The sequence below is a fragment of the Ornithodoros turicata genome, chromosome 1 (genome assembly GCF_037126465.1).
Source record: "Ornithodoros turicata isolate Travis chromosome 1, ASM3712646v1, whole genome shotgun sequence".
Taxonomy (NCBI): Eukaryota; Metazoa; Arthropoda; class Arachnida; order Ixodida; family Argasidae; genus Ornithodoros; species Ornithodoros turicata.
Window position 1 is genome coordinate 32,513,436 of NC_088201.1, and position 20,574 is coordinate 32,534,009.

At 43.5% G+C, this 20,574-nt stretch overlaps 3 protein-coding genes across 7 annotated transcripts in view; 1 reads left to right on the top strand and 2 right to left on the bottom strand.

The window, feature by feature from the left end:
* LOC135377903 (zinc finger protein ZFAT-like) overlaps window positions 1-9,416 on the bottom strand; it is a 26,218-nt gene extending 16,802 nt beyond the window's left edge. For all 3 annotated transcript variants that reach the window (XM_064610648.1, XM_064610649.1, XM_064610647.1), the window contains exons 1-6: window positions 9,326-9,416; window positions 5,558-5,821; window positions 4,607-4,915; window positions 3,496-3,660; window positions 3,212-3,401; window positions 740-911 (exon numbers count right to left, since the gene is read on the bottom strand). In XM_064610648.1, the coding sequence (XP_064466718.1) occupies window positions 740-911; window positions 3,212-3,401; window positions 3,496-3,660; window positions 4,607-4,915; window positions 5,558-5,786 (1,065 nt within the window). In that variant the 5' untranslated portion in view covers window positions 5,787-5,821; window positions 9,326-9,416. The remainder of the gene's footprint in view (window positions 1-739; window positions 912-3,211; window positions 3,402-3,495; window positions 3,661-4,606; window positions 4,916-5,557; window positions 5,822-9,325) is intronic.
* On the top strand, window positions 9,038-13,253 carry LOC135377907 (cilia- and flagella-associated protein 418-like). 3 transcript variants are annotated; one of them, XR_010418215.1, is made up of 6 exons: window positions 9,038-9,227; window positions 9,901-9,970; window positions 10,034-10,083; window positions 10,235-10,300; window positions 12,723-12,871; window positions 12,949-13,253. XR_010418215.1 is itself a non-coding variant. In XM_064610654.1 (6 exons), the coding sequence occupies exons 1-6, from the start codon at window positions 9,501-9,503 to the stop codon at window positions 13,044-13,046; spliced, it is 522 nt and encodes a 173-aa protein (XP_064466724.1). In that variant the 5' UTR covers window positions 9,388-9,500; the 3' UTR covers window positions 13,047-13,253. The 3 variants fall into 3 exon arrangements, 2 of the variants coding, with proteins under 2 accessions (XP_064466724.1, XP_064466723.1); XM_064610654.1 differs by lacking the exon at window positions 9,038-9,227 and adding an exon at window positions 9,388-9,589; XM_064610653.1 differs by lacking the exon at window positions 9,038-9,227 and adding an exon at window positions 9,607-9,814.
* Window positions 13,085-20,548, bottom strand: LOC135377905 (eukaryotic translation initiation factor 6-like). Its single transcript, XM_064610651.1, has 7 exons — window positions 20,339-20,548; window positions 20,091-20,176; window positions 19,222-19,397; window positions 17,680-17,790; window positions 15,179-15,244; window positions 14,349-14,530; window positions 13,085-13,233 (listed from the first exon to the last, which is right to left on the bottom strand). Exons 1-7 carry the CDS (start codon window positions 20,443-20,445, stop codon window positions 13,224-13,226), a joined length of 738 nt encoding a protein of 245 aa, XP_064466721.1. The 5' UTR covers window positions 20,446-20,548; the 3' UTR covers window positions 13,085-13,223.
* Between the last annotated feature and the right edge of the window lie 26 nt (window positions 20,549-20,574).

The following is a 20,574-nucleotide window of genomic DNA, read 5'->3' on the forward strand; positions in this document are numbered from 1 at the left end:
TTTTTTTTATATTCTTGGCACCTTAGAAATGTCACAAAGAGGTGAGTAAAGGTATTGTAAAAATTTGCCAGAAGATAACTTGTGGCTTGTGTGCCATAATTTTATCTTTAAAGTGTTCTCATGCGCAGAATAACACGATGGATATTTTGATTTTTTAGATATTTCAAACTCAAATTTTCATTTTTGATTGTGCACATTAAAATGGCTGTTCAAACAGACCCCTTGCATGTGACATCAGACATCACAGATCACAGATACCATGTGCACCCTGATTTCGGCACCACCGCCAGCACTACCAGTTGATGACAATCACCATAGTGTAGAGCAAGCACTGGATGATGTAGGTGCAACCGCACTTAATTCAAGCATCACAACTAGATGTGCAACATGCATACTATTTGACATACATTCAAAAATTAGAATTTGCAACACATATATCAGTCATTACGATGAAAAATATGTATATAAGATTTCAAGTAAGAACCCAATACCGGTAAACCCTAGTGTGTTTGTACTTGGTGGCATTCTGGGTGGGATACCTCACCTGAGCAGAGCTTTCAGGAAAAGAAAAAGACGCTTGTTTGGTTAGCATCTACATAAGCATGTTGCATCATGTGCATGGTTAATTGCTTCACATGCACCAAAATACTGTGAATGAACTTGAGTGCACATCCTTCAAACAGGTGGCCTTCAGGGGCACTGTGATGTGCTTAAGACAATCAAGGGGGCACCACTGTACCTTCTCGTTGATATCAACATAGTCTCCTCTAGCCATGCACTTGTGGCCAAGGATATGCCTCTCCTTGTGAAAAGCCTTTTTACAGCGGGTACAGTGAAACATTCCATCTTCCCCTCGAACAGGAACCAGAGGTTCTTCCTCAGACTTTTCTGTTGCAGATGGAGGCTGCAGTCTGGGCAAATTTTGGAACTTTTAATTAGAACAAACTATTTCACCACATAAAAATATGCAAGGGTCATAACACAAAACTGAAAATTATACTCTACCTGTTATTAAATTTCTGCATTAAAATGTGCCAGCAAATCTTTGTTTGCATTAATTGCTCAGCACCGTAAAGTATTCGCCTCGAGATCGAACAATATCGCCACCATGCGGCAGCTCCGTGAACTGCCCTTAGTGGGGATGCGCGGCCTGAGCCTGTGCTTCCTGGTTCCCTGCACTAGAGTGCTTAGCAGAGAAGAAAACTACAGAATGTACATATACATATGTTCCGGTATGCGGATTCCACTCGGCCTTTGTTATATTATATTTGTCGCTGCGGTTCTGTGTGCCAAACAAAATGTACCGAGAGGTAAGGTCAATGTTGTAGCAGTTTTTTTTAATTTTTTTTATCATAAGTATAACGATGTCACAGTTATTTATAGGATGGTTTCTCTGCTGGCCGTTCAAAGTTACTTCGTAGTGCTCAGTTATGGTATTCTACGCGCACTAGACACAAGGTGCATCGAATGTATGAATATATGTATCATATGGAGGTTTTAAAATATGTGAATTTCAAGCTTTCATCTCATTTCATCTGACCGTATGACATACGTGATCATTGGAAAAAACGCATTCAATGTAAAATGCTATTCCCGAACGTTGTCTGTAAAACACACGTGTTTTGTGGTGTATGAAGCACGTGTGCAACAGCGAATTTCAGAATATACCTGCCGCTGAAACCAAAAACTTAGTTTGTATATAGTTATTACCTGACCAGTAGCACACCACACAAAGTCCACCACAGAGGTGTGGTTATCTTGTAACATATTTTAACACCGTCTAATGAATGCCTGCAGAGAATCAAAACCTCAAACCTCTCCCATACTCGCACGACATGAATAACCACCGCTGTTATACGACGCAAAAATTATAGCGAAGGGCTTCAGTACTTATTGGGTTATTCTGCCCTTATATTGCTTTCTTGCACAATTGTACAATTAGATCTCCAAGACCAGTGGAGACAGGAATGTTGAGCTTTTTTTTTTTTTTTATCCTTGTTCTTCCCAAAAGACAAAACCAAAATCTCGCTTGGAACAAAGGAGGCAGTGTCTCCCTTCAAACACACACAGGTGATTTTCACAACTTCGCGACTTCAGTGTTTCGCAGTGCATCACTTTTGGTCAACTTTCACACCTTATCAGCGTTCTAAGTAGCGCATTTCATCACATCCGGAATATGTGAAGCACTGGCAGCGGCATTTCATCCAAAAACACTGCGATACCCGCGTAGAAAAGCCTGCGCCTGCTTCGCCGCATCGCGCCGTATCCCCACTAGAGCTCAGCCGCAGAGCCACCTACAGTTCGATCTCGAGGCGAATAGGCTAAAGTAGTTGTGCACATTATGCTAGTGGATAACAGACCATGTACACATTCTACTGCATGCCAGAGTTTGCCTCATGTTTGGTACACACAAAGGTTTTTACTTAGTTCAGAACAATAGTAAATATGCAAGTGAGCTGGCACAGATTTGATGTAGTGCATATTTGGTCTGGTGTATATCTTGTCCCGTTGTCTATTACCCAAAATTGGGGGATAGGGAAGGTTTTTTGTTGTGTGAAGACCAATACATACAGCTGGTAGACAAGCTGTGTGTAAGCTAAGGGAATCCTAGGAATTCTGCAGAATATAATTCAGCGCAAATATGACCACACAAAATCTCCTATACTAAGTACGAATAATACTATATTGGTTCGGTGGTATGATTTTGTAGCTATTTAATTTATCCTGGAATATTCCCACTCTTTAAAGTGATGCAGAGTTTTTATCAAGTGAGGACTTGATCCTGTTTTTACTAGACCACTGGTGTGAAGCTTCTCAAACTGCTTGGGAACATTCCCTGCTTCCATCATTTTATGATAAATGCATCATTAACACAAACAATATGGCATCCATGAATGCATGTGAATGCACCTCTCCGTCATATAATTACACAAACTTTCTAGTTAGAGCAGGGGCGTAGCCAGAAATTTTTTTGAGGGTGGGGGTGTGTGGAGGGGGAGGGGGTGCGCAGGTGGCACAAAAACAAATCTATCTATCTTTGCTCCCACATTTGCGAGGCAAAATGGTGATCGCCAGCCAGTGGTGATCACATTTATTCTAGAGCACTTCAGCAATCAACCTGAGCCACCCTGAAGAAATGGCTCCATACATACAAGGTGGCCCGAAATCGCTATGCCCCTGAGTTAGAGTGACAGAGGAGGGCAATGGTCACCTGCACTGTCGATCAGCCTTCCGTGGCCTCCCACGCCTCCGTTTGGGGGCTGCGGTCTCGACAACAAGGTGAACAGTGGTAGGCTGTGCACTATTGATGGTCTCCACTGGCTCCTGCAGGGCTTCAACAGGTAGAATACGTAGCATAGTCTTCTCCTCACCAAGGCTTTCCCCTGATTCTGCCAGGAGAGCTTCAGTCCATAAAGAAACACGTTAGCTTCGGACTGCTTAATGATGTGGTTTAGAATTTCCTTAGTTAGCATCCCGTAAACAAAATGAAAGTACCTGCAGGTGCCAATTGTTGGAGACTATAGTAGAATGATGCAGCTTCTTCTGAGCCCTTTGTAACACTTCTATCGTGACTAGCATGTACATGATTTATCATTTCATCCTCGTTTAGTGCAAAGCACTGACAGAGACTGCATGCAAATACGTCGACAACTTTGTTCTCTGTGAAAAGAAATGGAAAGTGACTGGTAAAATAGCACAAACACACGCAGGTCTGAATGTTGGCAACAAGTAAATCGAATGACACAAAGACAGCTCAAACCAGCTAATTATTTTAGTAAGCATTGAACCACAAGTATGTACACAAGCATGGTGGGAAAAAGTGGAAAATGTAAAAACAGGGCATGTGCCAAAGGGAACTAGAAAAAGTGGTTGAAAAAATATTTGACCTAATACAGCAATGGGTGAGCGTACAGGCAAAACAGTTATTGTCTTTGTTTAGATTCAGTCATCTTCCCTTTTGCCTTTGAAGTGGGGATGCCAAAGGGTTATAGCCATCCTGCTTCCTATGTTTTAAAGGTCGACTCGTCTAGTCTGCTGAAGGTTGTTATTCGGATTGTTGACTGTCATGTGATTATTCAGGTGACGACGATGATGATGATGATACTGATGGCCATACCCTTTGTAACAGGTGGACGTCGCAGTTCTTTCTGCGCGTCTCGGCCGGGAACCCTAATATTCCATCCGTGCCCCATTTGTTTCCTTCCACCAAAACATTAGTCTCTTTTTTGTGGTGGCAATATGCAGGGACGGTGTTGTTGCCAACACAGGTCGGAGCAGCTTCAGAGCAGCTACAGAGCAGCTACGGAGCTGTTACGAGTTTAACTTCTAAACCAAAGCCTCTTAGGCAAAATAATTTGCACTGTTGCATTATCAACAAGAGAGGCTAGAATAGCATTTGTTCTGATTGCATCATGGTCTACGAGACCATCCCTACAAGCTATTTTCGTGCTATCCATTTTGCTTGTCACCCATGTTCAGGCCTTTCTCACAACAAAAAATTGGCTGTCATGTTGATCTCTTAGCAAGAAACTTGTGTGTTTTGTAGCAGCCTCTACAGAAAGAAAAACAAAAAAGAGAGAGAGAGAGGGAGACAGAAATAGCATACCCAAAGTTTCGAATGAAAAGCCTTCAGTGAGCACAATAGTCTGGCCTTCTGAATCAACACCAAGAGCTTCTTGCACAGAGACATATGCTTCCTGGGAAGCCTGGGCCGCTGTGGAAAGTGTAATTTTTGCTCCTTCAGTTGTGCAATTACTCTTAGCATCAGCTGCCATGCTGACAACAGTCGAGCCAAAAACTTGGCCTTCTTGCATAGCCACTAGCTGATGGCCCTCATGAACAATGCTGGAGATGGTTCCAGATGTTGGAATCACTGTTATATCTTGCATAGCTTCATTCTGCACACCCACCAGCTCTGTTGGAATGGATTATTCTTCTCAGCATTAGGGTGCACAGAAATTGGGACAAACAACTGTTACTTCGACTTTTCTAAGTTGAGCTATAACTTAAGAAAAGGGCCAAGAGGTGTACACTTAAGTGAACTAAAACCCTATCTAATACAAATGCTTTACCATGATAATTAAGCAGAAATGATAAAATATTTTTTGGAATGGCTACCTGGGCTAATTTGAAGAAATCTATGATAGTTTTGTAAAGGTGTTAGCTAGGTCATCACAATGCATAGAGGCCCATCACAGTGTAGCAAATGCATAAAGCCATCGAAGATGAAGCCTGAGCTTGGGTGACAACGGAGGGACAAGAAAAAGACAAACACCAAGCAGCTCAGGCTTGGTGAGCTGAGCTGCTTGGAGTTACCTGTTATCCCTCTGTGTTCGCCCAAGCTCAGGCTTCTTCTTCAATGGGTTTCGTCCACCAGCTTGCCTGCCTCTATGCATCTTATCAAATACACAAATGTCTGCAAGGCTGCTTGTAGTAGCTCAGTAGCCATCCAATGCATCCACATCTCCGAGATTCCTTTTTCCGAGCTTCCAACCAGATTTGTCTCACTCCCCTATGGTTGAACCATAGCACAGAAGAGAGCTGAGCTCCCACACACCTTGAGAGTCTCCTTCTGTAGCTGTAAGTGCAGTCTGTTCCTGTTCAAACTCTTGCATCTCAGTCACCATACCATGTTCCTCCACAGTGTGAGTGGCTACCTCCTTGGAAGTGTGATACATGGCATTGCACTGGCCGCATCCAAATACTTCCAGTGAATTTTTGTGCTCCACAAACTTTGCAATGTCATGAAAACCTTTGCGGCAGACGCCGCAGATGAAGACATCCATAGCTCGGCGGTGTCTTCAAAGCTGATAAATGCGTCCTAGAAAGAACAAAAAAGCAATATTTGCAATCTCTTCTTGATCACAAAATCTAATATAGTCTGTGTGTATGTGTGATCACAACTCTAATGCATTAGGGTGATGAACAATACCTACTAAATTAGCAATCATTAAAAAGAGTTAAGATCTGGGCGGTTTGGTACCTCATATTAAAAAGACTAAAACCCCAGTGCCGAGGAGACGAAAAAATGACGGACACAAGTGGCGCTGTCTGACAAACTATTTGCAGCAGTCTGTCAGTCGGTGCTGCTTATATACGTCCTTTTTTGAGCCTCCCCGGCACTGGGGTTTTAGTCTTTTTAATATAATAATCACTGACACTTTCCTATCACAAAATTTAAAAAAGAAAAGGAAATGCAACAGAACAGCAGGACAACAGCCTTAGCAACTTGCTGGGAAGAGGGATTACCAAGCACAAGAATGAAGTGCAAAAAACACATGTTTGAGGCTCACTCCTGTTCGAAAAAAAAAAAAAAAAAAGAAGTTTTTCAACTGGTTTATTGATGCTATAGCAATCACCACGTTAGCCTAGAAACCCATCATGCATAACGGTTCATGTTCTCCCCTTCCTTTTCACTTTTCATGTAGTCTAGCAGTGTTTTTTTTTCTTTTCTTTTTTTTTGCACACAGTGGAACAATTGTGAGAATGGGAAACACGATGCAGGGCTTATAACAGCCTCTAGAATACAATCTAGACGCTTCCAGAGTCATAGCTCGCAGCTTCAGTGTGATCGAACTGCATTTCTTGGAATATACTTTTTCGTGTTAAGTGCCTTTCCGAATTTGAGGGGGCAATCGGGTGCTACAGATATGTTCGAGTGCAGTGGTTTATCCACTTATTTTATATAGATTTCTAAAACAAATTCTGAAGTAATATGTGCTAGAGGACTATGTTTTCTCTCTCTCTTATTCTTCTGGAGTAATAAAGCTGTTTATGCAATTGCATGCATTCCTGCATTTGATTCGCTTATTCGAACGATAGAGGGTAGGCACCGAGGCATCCAGATGCAGAGGAGCTGGTGTTCCCCTACATGAGACCTGATCGGCGACGATGGAATGTCCCAGAGGGCCTGATGTGTTGGGGAGTTTCTCAACCTGTGACCTCACTCCAGGACGTTGCCGATAGAACTGACAGGCTTGTGCCATGGCGCACAGTAATAGCGGCGCATCGTCATCGTCCACGGGCCGTCACATCACTCCTACCCCCAATGCGAAGCTGTGCTTGCGATTAAGGTCCACGTCAAAAACGCGAGGCGGTGAATGAGGACGACACATGGACAAGGGACGGCTGGGCACACAGCTTGGTATCGCAGTGGATGCAGCAGCAGCAGCAGTATGGGGTGGACAAGAGCTCTGCGAGCCAGGCGGGTTCCAGTGAGGACCTGAAGCGGTGTGTGCTCCAGGGAGAGAGGAAGTACTGCAGTACCAGACAGTACCGCATCCGGTACATGAGCAGCGAGCTCTAGAGTTGTCGTCAGAGAAGTGCCGGGGAGGACCATCGCAAAGCAGATGGAGGCTGGGAATTGAGCTCACTGCGGTCTCCCTGCATCCCCCAAGTCCCCAGTGGAACAGAGGTCCCGGTGTCTCTCGTCTGCCAGTGAGTAGTTGGCTGCTGGCTTTGCAAAGATGAGGACGAATGGGTAAGGCCAAGTGGGAAGGTAGCACGGACTAGGCTCCTGGACTGGTTAGTGTAGGAGATGCGTGTGGTGAGGTCGACAGCGGCGTACTGTGTACAGGAGCGTGTGGCTCGAAAAGGTGCCGCTGGCTGATGCCCGAGAAAGACCGTCGCGAAGCGCAAGACAGCGTGACGCTCTGAAGGTGACCGTGGCGTATTGAGACTTGTGCGAGACGGGCGTGGCACCGTGAAATTACTGGTCGTTGCGTGAGTGTGGAGGGTAACCACCTAGCGAGTCCTCAAAGTAACAGGCATTGTGCCTCCAGCGATTGCTTCTGCAGTGGCACATAGGTTGCCTCGAAGTCCATGTAAAATTTGGGATAGTGAAGGGCTGAACTGCTCATCGGACTGAGGTGTTCGATGTCTGGGTCACCAAATGTAGAGGAGCTGGTGTTTGCCTACACGAGTCCTGGTCGGCGATGATGGAACATCCCGGATGGTCGGATGTGCTGGGGAGTTTCTCAAGCCCTAGCTTCACTCCAGGACATTGCCGATAGAACTGACTGGCTTGTGTCATGGCGAGCGGTAATAGTGATGCGTCGTCGTCATCCACGGGCCACCACACAGATGAGCAACAGATGACTGTATACACATTTGTCTCCATTTCATGACATGTCATCCCATGCAAGGAAGAAAAACCACACTGCTTCTCCATCCATATCTGTGAGCAACTGTAGACACTTGTGCATAAGCATGATTGGAGACTCGCACTATTGCAGATAACAAGCCACTGCAAAAGCTTCCAGGCAACATTTGATGGGGTTTTCGTAGAGGACAATTAGAAACGTAGATGTTTTGCATGCTTGAGGATGTCTGCTTGTAGCTCACTCATATTTTTACATGGGCTTTCTGACATCATTTTCTCTATTTCCCCGACTACACTCTCAATAGTTGTACGGAGATAGGAAATGGCTGTCATTGCAGCACCTACTCTTCTGACTCCTAGCAAACATGGAAAATGGTGACATGAAAAGTGTCCAACAAATCAGTCAGATCTGCAACTGGCTTTAGCTGGTTACAGTTGCTCCAAAGATGACGGAACTCCAAGTTGTTTCATACGCTCCACTTTCAGTAACGAAGACCATATTGGTTGTTAGAAAACAAAACGTGTGACTTTATTATTACAAAGTTACATTGTTGTGCTTTTTTCCTTACTTTCTCTTTCTTTCTTACATCGGCACACATGTCAACGGTAGAGCTTTAAGATCTCCATGTACATCGTCATCCCGACAGTGCGCCGAGAGCAGAACTTCAAAGTGCAAAGCAAGAATACTCATTAAGTAATGCTCGTCACAGCCTCAAAATTGCCCTTGGCCGACTCAACTTCGGTCGTTAGAGTAATACAACTGAAAAATACTAGGATGCGCTGTGACACCGCTTTACGGAACTATGAACAGGAATATTTCGTCTGCTGTTCAAGTACTAATGACTAAGAGCTATGCCGAGATATTTTCGCATACGCGTTCAGTACAGTTTACAGGTTAGGACAGAGGTGGTGCAAAGAGTCGAGGAAAACAAAGCTGCACCTTTCATGTCAAATGATAACTGTTAACTTAGGTGACTTTTTATAACAACACAACGAATTTATTTCAGCAGCAATTGATTGTGACATCGTTCGTTGTAAATCGCCGGCCATATTACAAGTATCAAAAACGACGGTAGTTATTTTCGCCTTCGCAGTGCCTCAGTCAATAGAAAGAAAGAGTGAATAGGTAGATCACAAAGTCGCACCATTATTTCAAAATAATTAATATGTATTAACACCCTCTCTATCTGAAGACTAGATCAATAAATTTAAACGGAGCCCTACCTTTTCAAGGCTTTTCAATGTTCACACAAAAGTAGGCTTACAGAATTCTACGAGACATCAAATCACGTGACCAGCTGCCGTTGCCATGGGAGCGCGTCATGATATGTGTTGCGCTTGGCTTATGCTTTCATTTTGTGATAGTGATTAAATCTGATAGTGATCATTGATATGCTCCATGGAGGACGACATCGACATACTCTTAGATGAAGTGGAAACGAAGTATTGCTTGGACAGGCGACAGCGTTTCAGCGCTACAGAGAAAAAGTAGAGGAATGCTTAATTCATTTTGTAAATTATTTATATATGGTGACAAAATTGTCATGAAGCATGCGGGTTATTGGTTCTAGTCCATAACGAAATCCAGAATAGGGACAACACGAATACGACAGATAAGATGGAGCTCCAGAATCCGGTGATAACTCTTCTTGTGCATGCTCTCAGGGTTTTCAACGTGAACCGAATTAAGTGCGATGTCCACTGCTGTCATGGGTTGTATACTATGCTTTGTCCAACAACATCTGATTTTGGAAGTAACCGATGACGTGGGACGTTCTAAAAAACTTGTGACGTTTCAGGTCGCCGTTCTCCTCAGAAGACAGTTTGAGCGAAGTCATAAATGATATATGCAATACGCCTGAGCCACCTGTACGTACTTTCTGTGTAATTTTTCAGGATAGTAGTATTGCATGTTAAGCACTACTGTTGCAGGCTTACAAAGACAATGAACTTGACCTATCAGCAAAGAAAGACTCCAAACGGTATGTCATTTTCTGTGGCCTCATGATGTAGCATGGTACAGGTGCTACTACAGTATAAAATTTATCAAAGCGAACAGAAATAATAGGTTGAGTTATGTCTCCACTAACTGAGTACAAATTGAAAACGTCTGACCAACTATCTTTTGTTCAGGTGCCACATCCCATATTTAGGTGGTACAGCACTTGCCTTTGGTATTTCCACAGGAAACATCCAGAGGTAAGCAAAATGTACACACATATTGGAAAAGAATTAAGCAAAGTTGCCACATATATTCTTTTTTCTGGTCGGCAATCTGCAAGTGACTTCATGAGCATTAACCTCACTTTACCCTAATGAAACCTAGTGGAAAACAGAAACCTCAACTTGCTTGCTTCACAGTATGTTTTGTTCACATTACCCTCGCTGATGACGAGGAACTGAAACGAGTTCTGAAAAGGCTCACTGACTCATTGAAAGGGGTGTTAAAGGGGTTGGGACACTTTCATACATGTGATTCATTGCATCATGGACACATTGTACTGCATGTCAGAATACTGAAGAAAAAAAAATTATTCTTCTGATTGTCATGCTTAGCGAGATACAGGCCCTCGAGCACACTCTCGAGCGAAGCGCAGACGTCACAGAGCTCAGAGTTGCGCCCATTCCCATTGGCAGCCGTAAGCATGTGACTTTTCGTGCGCTGCCTCACTGGCGGCGGTGAGGGCTGTGATGTCAGAGCCGCATGGGATTTGGTATTCGCGGTGCCCATTTTCTCCGCTTCTATTACCCTCTTTGCTGTGAAACTTTCACTACAGGTTCACATTGATACAAAGAACCGTCTGTTATGTTTATCTAAGATAACATGGGACGACCTGTCACAACCCCTTTAAGTGAAGGCTGCAGCATACTAAGTTGGTAGGAATTGCTCCAGTGTCCTAGTGCAGACATCTCCCCATATTGGCACTTCCCATGCACACACATGTGGGCAGTGTAGATATAACTCTTTTGCAATGGACTGCACTCACCACAAGTCGACAGAGAGAATAAGCACAGATTTTTCTTGTACATGCAGGATTTCTGGTGTCATAGAATTGCACTGGTGAACATGCTCAAAAACCTAGGCATGATGCGACACACAAAATTGATCTTCAGAGTACCCTTGAGCATGGGGATGGGCAACTTACGCATGATCCATTCGTACTTTTTTGCTGGTTCTTTGTCCATTCACACGAGGCAGGCAACACATGACATAACTTGTGGAAACACCTGAGCATACACAGCACAAACACTTAAGTCATGCCAAGTGTTTCTTGTTTTTGGCGTCTTTTTGGGACCTCCCGAAATGCAGCAGAAAACGCGTGCAAAACCAAACAGTGCAGTACAGTAATGCAAGTTTGAGTTGTAACTTATAACATCACTATATAACAGGATAGCTTCTCTTTTTCACCTATCTTCGCCCTACCTCGGAAAACATTATCACTGAAAACGATAAACCCACGTTTTGCCATCAACATGCAGGGGCAAGACAATGTGCCTTACCTTACATGACCCCTGTGCACAACATAAAATTTTTGCTCAGTACTGTAATTTTCTTAATGTTGGAGGTCCTCCAATACCGCTCATTTATCAGATTGGCCCAAAATATGCTGCGACAGCTTGTCCCTGCACATCAGGGGGGTAAAATTTGGAGAAACCATGTGACAAAGTGTCTGTGCACCCACAAGGCGGCAAAAAGGTGATATTTGTAGATCGGGATGGTACTCTGTATGGGTCCACAGAAGAAATGCCATGTGCCTCAGGTTGAGCTGTTACCCCCTTATTTGGGGGAAAGGTCAATGAGGTCGCTCCACAAGCAATACGTGAGAGAGGGAAACCGGTGAGCTGTATAGTCAGGTGGACTACTTGCATAGCATAGTGACCTAAAGGGGGTGACTTTCTTTTGTGCAGTACTAAGCATTAGGTTTTCCAAAAAATGTTGAAAAACGCTTAACAAATGAGTCTTTTTGCAAATTTGGAATAATAAAAAAAATCTAAAAATCTCGATATATGACCTTGAGTTGCGAACTGTATTCCAAATAAATCGGCACTGCTGGCAAGTGTCCTTGTCTAAAAGGGTCAGGAATTGGAAATCCCAATTGGATTCCCCAATGTGAGGACAAGGCTCCTTTCCTCATCTGCTGGGGGTGGGAGGGATTGTTTGTTTTGGGTGAAGGGCACTGATCAGTGACCTTTTTGCCTTCCATCCTAGCTGTACACTTTTCTTCTTACCTAACCCCTATTCCTTGCTTCGACTACCTTGGTCGGTTCCCTTTTTTGCAACCTCTTAAAAGGTTTAGGACTGGTCACAAGGCGAGTGATTTGCTTCTCAAAATCTGTCACAAGCACAGAGGTGCTAAAGACTGTATGTAACATAATAAGTAGTATTCCTATAATACATATAAACATTGGTGCCTGAATTCAAGCATTAATTTAAGAGTCGAAATATTACCGCCATAAAAAAATCCATAAAAATGACTTTTCCAAACCAAATGGATGATGAGAAGCATCCCCCAAATTTCTGGAAAAATAAATGCAAGAAACCCCAATGATCCAGCAGCAAATGCCTTGCTTCATTCCTCTCTCTGTTTGTTACATCTCAACTGTACTTCTTTTCACACAGGGCTTGTCACAGTCTTCACTGCATCAGTTGTGATTTTAGGGTCTCTGTATTTGATGGATGTATGTGGGACAATGACATAGACTACTACTTCTTCAGAGACTCTGCTCCAGATTTCAATAAGCTTTGTTCGAAACTCTTAGCAAAGCAGGGTATGTAGAGGAAGTTACAACACGGACACCAGCAGTTGCTTGAATTTGTGTAGATGTGCTGAACATATTTCTTCCAGGGTCCCGAGCATATGCGTGTCAGTGCCAATGGCGCTCTATAACGACAGCTGTAAATGTTGAGGATGAAGGACTGCCTTGGGTCTGTGGAAAGCACTGATGTCTCTTACGATTCTGCTGTTCTATCAAGAGTCAACATAAGCATAGCTCCTTATTTTATTGACAAGCAAAAATTGGGCAATAAACGTGCTCCCACGCTTGGCTGCTGTACACTGTTAAGCCTTCGCCTGTGTCAGCTGAGAAGCTGCAGAGTGCAGAGGTGAATAGCAGTCTCTCATTATGTCATGCTGGAAGGGAAAAAGAATTATTACTTCAGTGCTTGAACTAATGTGGCAGATTCAGAACATGGCTGTGCTTCAAATCAAATACTCGAACCGTATCACCACCCTCGACCATGAGAAACTAGTTTTTGTGTAAAAATGAAATTTTGTTGAGATGGCATCCCTTGCACAATCTCTCTCAATACAATTACACAGTGAATTGGGCGCAACACATAGCACATCAGTGACTACAGTAAAACCCGCGGATAGCGATGTCGCGTATAACGATATCCCTCGTAAAACGATGGTTCATGATTTTACCGTCAAAATATACATTGTTTCTATGGGGAAACGACCCACGTACAGCGATGGAGACCGCAGTTCAGAGTACTCGTGTAACGATGTTGGACACTGTCCCGTACGCGTAACCTCGCGGCGATTTTCACCGCGATAAGATACAGCAGAATCTCGATGATACAAATCTCACGGAGTAGCGGAAAAAATTTGTATCATCCGAAATTCACATCAAAAGAATTTAACCGAAATAAAAATTGAGGCAAGAAAATAAACAGCGACTGTTCATTTTCCAATACTGTCAGTGAAAGAGGTAGGTGGTAATGCTTTTGTGTCTCCGTATTTGGTCAATGCTGCTGAAATTCGCGAGATGATTCAAAAGGCCTAGCACGTGCTTTCCACCCGCAAGTCGCGCGACAGTGTTCTAAAGCGAACAATCCAGAAGATGTGGGTTCGAGTCCTACATCTGGCTAACCTTTTCAGTGACTTTCATCTTTCAACTTCTAAAGCGAGCTTCTCCTAAAGCACGCAGGCGTTAGGTGAAGCCGACTTGTGGAATGGTGACGTGTAGTGTTGCCAGAAGTTGTCCTGATATGCTCCCTGGTTCCCTCCACGAGTTCTGGTCGCTGTTTTCCCAAGCCAGTGCGATGTTACACAGCTTCGCGTTTTTTTAGCATCTGTTTCTTTTTCTTTTGCTACACGCGGGGTGGCGCGCTATTTAGATCAGCCCTCGTTTAACGATGTACCCCGTATAACGATAGAATTCGCGATTACTCTCAATATCGCTATACGTGGGTTTCACTGTACCAACAAGAGGAGTCCATCAGCAGTTTCAAGGTTCCACCCACCTTTCGATAAGGGATGATTTCATAGTGGTGGTGATAGCAGAAGGTGTAGCCTCATTCAGCCTGAATACGCTTTCTATGACAGACAGCTCCGTGCTTGTGGTGTCCATGCCACAGAATGCACACCAGTCATTTACTACCATTCCTGCACCAATCACATCGCTACCTCTGTTCACTGTACCAGCCTGGAACCAGTAAGTTCAATAAATGTAATATATACATTGTAAACCACATCAACTAATAATTTGTGGCTTTACGTCATGAGACAACTAAACAACAATAACTGTATGTGTACAACAATATCAACTGTGACATTAAAAAGTTTAAGAGCTAATAATGAAAAATTTGCCCCATTGAGGATGTAATGAGGTGAATCAAAACAGAAATAACTGCAAATATTTTTGGAAGGATCACTGTGGACAAATGATAATCATGTTTTTATATCATAATGGGGTAAAAGTGCTGAAAGAAGGACAATCACAGAACAAAGGAACTGACAGGACAGGTCGGTTCCTTTATGTTCTGTGATGGTCCTTCTTTTAGCGCTTTTACCCCATCATGAATCTTTACCAACAAGCCCAAAGACAAGCATTAGTAAATTTGTATGTAGCATCCTTTTTAATGGAATGAAGATTGTAGAGAGTCCAAAGAGCCTGCAGGTGATGGGACCACACAAATTTCAGTGACAAGAATTGGAATACCGATATGAAACAAATTTCAGATTTAATTTTTGAACCTCAACGTCCCGTGAGAACCATATCAGGTGTTGGAGTGAGGTTTGAAAGGCTGGAAGCTTCCTCTGAAGTGAAAAAAGATGCTTTTGGAATGCTTACCACCAATGGCACTTGTAGTAAAGATGACAGTTCTCCTTGATCTTCAATAGATGTTCTTGGATGGACCTATAGAGGAATAGCATTTGAAGACAATTCAGACATCTGCAGCTTTTACTAGTGCTCATACTGGTGACAAATACAACATGAGATATGTATCCAAAACCCCTGTGTACCACAAAGACTGTAGATGTACTCTGACACTGGGCTCTGAGCTGCCCCGGCCGGGGCGGCTCAGATTTTTGGGGCGGCTCACATTTTTGCTCACTCATACACACTTATGAATGTGTGTATGAGTGAGCAAAAATGTAAGAGTAAAAGGAGGATGAGTGAGAGGTGAGAGAGAGTGACTGGTTTGTGCCTTCAGATGACGCACCCTGGAAGTCGCTGGGAAGGCGTGTTAGCTTAGCTCAATTCGTAGAGCCCTGGACCGGTAATCCAGAAGATGTGGGTTCGAGTTCTACAGCTGGCTAACCTTTTCAGTAACTTTCATCTTTCATCGTTAATTTCTTAGGCAATTTGAGGCTTTGTATGTATTTGTCCCTTCTATGTTGTTCCAGCCTCAGAACATCAGTTCTCTCATTGTATTTCAAGGTGGACCATGTCCAGCACGTATTTCTTACTCAAAAGAAATTGCCTTGCAACATCTGGATATTTGATATGCGATAAACCTCGGAGTGCTGATTTTAGACAGCCATGTCCCCTACAGTACAGCAAGCCTGCAGCCAAGTGAATACCAGGATCAGGCCATTCAGTACAGGATAAGTCCATGAAATCATGCCCCTACACCTCAAATACAATTCAACCTCAACATATTGAAGTCAGAAAATATCTCAAGCTTCGTTATGTTGGAAAATTTGCTATATATCCACTATGCACGATTCTGTACGGTAAAATGAAGTTCTGTTTCCAATATTACTTAAAGATAAGAATGGAGGCAAATGCTGAGAATAACATTTAATGAATCCAAGTCGCGAGAGTCCATAAAATCTAGCACCATGGAATCCATCAAACGTATCAGCACCAAACCAGTTCATTGGTCCCTTATCTATGAAGGGTGTTGAAGTCAAACCGGGACTTTCTGTCTCCTGAACGTACAAATGGCTCGCGCTACTTCTCTTTCATCATTTTCACACGCGACAGGCCTCTGCGTTCACCACGTGGTGGTCCAAAGTTTGTGCAAGACAGAAGACACGTGCTGGACAAGATGGCCGACAACGAGGTGAGCGCACACATCAAACAGCGAATTGTCATGAAGTTTCTCGTGAATGAAGGCGTAAAGTCATCTGAAATTCACAGAAGACTTCAGGCTCAGTACGGCCACGATACACTTAGCCGCAGCAAAGCGTTTGAGTGGTGCAAACGGTTCCGAGACAGCCGTACATCAGTGCAGGACGATCCCGGCCAGGGCGGCTCAGAGCCCAGTGTCAGAGTTCCTGACATCCAACTTGTGGAGCGCCCGATCCTCAAGGACCGACGGATAACATGTCTCGAACTGGCTCGAAAGATGGACCTTTCTGTGGGAACGTTGAACACTATCATTCATGAACACCTCTAGTTTCGGAAAATTAGTGTGCATTGGGTCCTGAGGCAGCTCTCCGTGTTCGACCAGCAGAGAAGACTTGAAATCTCCCAAGAGCTAAGGTACCGTTTCGACACTGAAGGACAGCTGTTTCATGATCGGATCATCACGTGCAAAGAAACGTGGTTGCACCATTTCACTCCTGAGTCTAAACGCGCATCAGAACAGTGGAAGCAACCGGGCTCGCCAGCTCCCAAGAAGTTCCGAAGCACCCCGTCTGCGGGTAAGGTCATGGCCACGGTTTTCTGGGACAAGACTGGCATTGTTCATGTTGATTTTCTGCCCAGTGGTACCACCAGCAATAGTGCATATTACTGCCAGGTTTTCAGGCATGTGCATAAGGCGCTGAAGCAAAAGCGGCCGGGCTTCATCACCAAAGGAGTCCTCCTCCTACAGGACAATCCATGCCCACATACCGCGCATCTCACGACATGCACCTTACAGAACTTGGCTGGGAGTTGCTGCCACATCCCCCTTACAGTCCAGACCTCACCCCCAGCGATTTCTATCTCTTCGGGCCACTGAAGGCGTTCCTTGGGGGCCACCACTTCAGCTGCGACGACGAGGTCAACAATGCGGTCCGATCATGGCTGCTACGCGCCGGTAAGGATTTCTACGCTGCTGGCATCCAAGCCCTCGTGAACCGCTGGGACAAGTGCATTAGTGCAGCTGGAGATTACGTCAAAAAATAAAACAAATTTCTCGCCTGTAAGTTCATTTTACTTTTGCGAAAAATGAAAAGTCCCGGTTTGACTTGAACACCCCTGGCACATCACCCTGAAGGTGGTCAACATCTCCGCCGGTTACCATCACCAACAAATATGTGCTTCCCCACACGTGTAACACAAGAATCCACATTCTGTTCTGTACCGCAGTTTGTTACTGCCATCTGATATCTTCAATGCACACTGGAAGGGCTTACCAGGCCGCCTTGGTTGCTGAGGGCACCATAGGTTCCTACGAGAACGTTGCCTGCGATTGTCTGGCGGAATACCTCAACTTTAAGCACATCGGCTATTATTTCCTCTGTCTCCTACACATGGAAGAAAATGGAAATATGAGGACAAGAAGCACTCTCAGAACAATAGGAGTGCGATCCACACATATGGGATTCTCAATGAGCATTTCATCACACTTGTGTGAAAGACAGGTTAAAATAAAATATCAGGGACGTCACCAGAAGCGCTTGAAATATTCTTATGCAAAAACTACATTTGAAAAAAAAAAAAAAAAAAGGATGGTAACAGTATTTGTCTCTAAACCACTTATGTTACCATCTGCTAAAATTGTAGTTCATCTGGAGCTCTACCTTTTACCTCTACCAATTTAAATTAGTACATGTGTGGTATCGGGGTGCACTTACGATTCTCTAAAACTTCCTATTATGGCATTCCCAAAAATCAATCCATTTCCCCTTTCCAAATCAGGGCCCACTGACCCTTATCTTTCATTTCTACATAATTTTGCCTGGCATTTTTCGTGCAAAGAGAGAGAAAAGACAGAAAGGAAAAGGAGTGCCACCACATAAAATGAAAGAGCAAATCAAACGACTCAGTATTTCTCTACTTCTGATTGTATACAAACATTTCAGGAAGAAAAGATGCAAGGAAATGAGAACATGCACTCCAAAAACATGTAGATATCTGAAACATAATCTAGAAAATGTTCAGAACCTTTAGATGTACTTCAACATGTGAACGCATAACAGCTAATGTCATTTACCCATGTATAAATATCAAGAGCCCAGGTCTAAAAGGGGAGTTATTCACAAATATATTCATTTCTAGCACCTGAAACAAATTTTCTGGAACATGAATGTCATTATGGAACCTCTATATAGTTAGGGAGTGACTTTTTCGGGTTAAGCCCGATTCAGCCCGGTTATTCCCCACTGAACTGACCCCCGACCAATTCGGGTTAAATCCGATTTCTCCTCGAATTCCAGTCACTATGAAATCCTCAAGTGACGTTTCCACTGAAGATGAACAAAGGTCGCCACATGCAACACATGTAAGAATGGGTCACTTACGTTCCCAGCAATACACCCATGTGTGTCAACACTGTCTATGCCTTCAAGGATTACCGCTGGAAGGTCACGATCCCGCAAAAAAACCAAAAAAAGAGAGATTAGGAAAGGACTTAATAGACAAGAGGAGAACCAAAAACACCGGATAACAATTATTGCCTGATTTCTCCCCGAATTACATATTTAAAAATAGCGCCAGATTTTTACCCCCCGAATCTGAGAAAGACATTTAACCCGAAAAAGTCACTCCCTATATATAGTGAACCTGCATATAATGAAAATATAGATGTAGTGAAGTAAACCTGTGATCGCATGTTTTGAAACCTCAACAATGAAGTACTGACACAGAATATACTGATACAGTGCCATTTTTTAACAGTCCAACCAACTTCACTATAAAGAGGTTCAACTATAATAAATAATTCGCTTTCTTTTTACCTTATCCAAATCTGGATGGGTTAGCGCTACATAGTCATTGCAGGCTATGACATTGCCAAGTGCAGACAGCCGTTCCTCTATTCGTTGTATTTTAACACTGTTTGGTAATGAATTGCGCAAGTGTTGTAGTTCTTGATCTGTCGTCGTGCTTGGGACAAGCAGACCGTGCCTGTTGCCTATGAAGGAAAACGAGATACACATAATGGAAAATTGTATTTGTAATCAAGTGGTGAAATACTGCACATGCAGCCTTATAGTGTGGAATCACTTTTTGTATGTGCACGCAAATGTGATTTTTCGAACAGTTTGTGAGACACGAGTCTAGTATGAGAGCAGTGATTTATCCAGACCCACCCCTACACGCCCCAAGTGTTTGGCGATACCCGCCAACATCTTTCCCCGTGTTCTGCAGGGGGGAGGCAGTGTGATTTCAACTTTAGATACACGTCAGCAATGACACATATAGGTGTTACATCTGTTATAATGACCCCCAAAATTTTTTGCACCTCGTGTTTGTGATCTGGATAAAGCACTGCATCAGAGACGAAGCATGACGAGGGTGTTGTCTCACGAATAACACTGAATATGTGATGCTGTGGAGCTTGAATGTCATTCTTTTAATTTCATCTACCAGGTATTCCCTGTATCTTCTATGTTATCTTTAGTTGCAGTCAAATGTTAAACATTATCAATGTCTTGGCAATAATGTGTCAATACATGCACTTATGGTCAGTGGAATCTGAACGATTATCTGAAAAGCAGCAGGCAGCATCCTCCATAGACATGCACAGTATCTCCTTCAAATGAATCTAGGAATGATCAGTTTTCCCTTTCGCAGCCCTGTTATATATTTGTGTGGCTATGCATACCAACTGTGAGTCGTCCAACAATCCGGCAGCCAGCTATTGATGAGTGGATAACAGGAATTGCATCTGCAAGCTCTCCCTCGAAGATACTAGGAACAAAGTTAAAAACAAGAGAGAATGAGTACAATTACACGATATGGCTCCATCATTACAATCTACCAATTCTTTGTGAGACTGTGAGGGGCATCGATTCCCTACTAATTATAATCTTGCAACGTGCACCATTATCACGTGTGTCAACGGCAGAGTACCTGTAAAAATTCTCACATCCACCGATGGCGACGATACAATAACTATTTGTAAGCTTCGCGAAGACGCCAACTTCGTTATTATTTTCGAACTGAACTCTTATAGCCATTATTAACAATTATATTCGTACTGCAGCTTCGTAAGGCGATCAACTCGTGCATACACCAAACGAACACGCACTTTCAATCTTTCAATGGCCTCTTCCGATTCAGAGCTGCTGCTGCTGCTACTACTACAA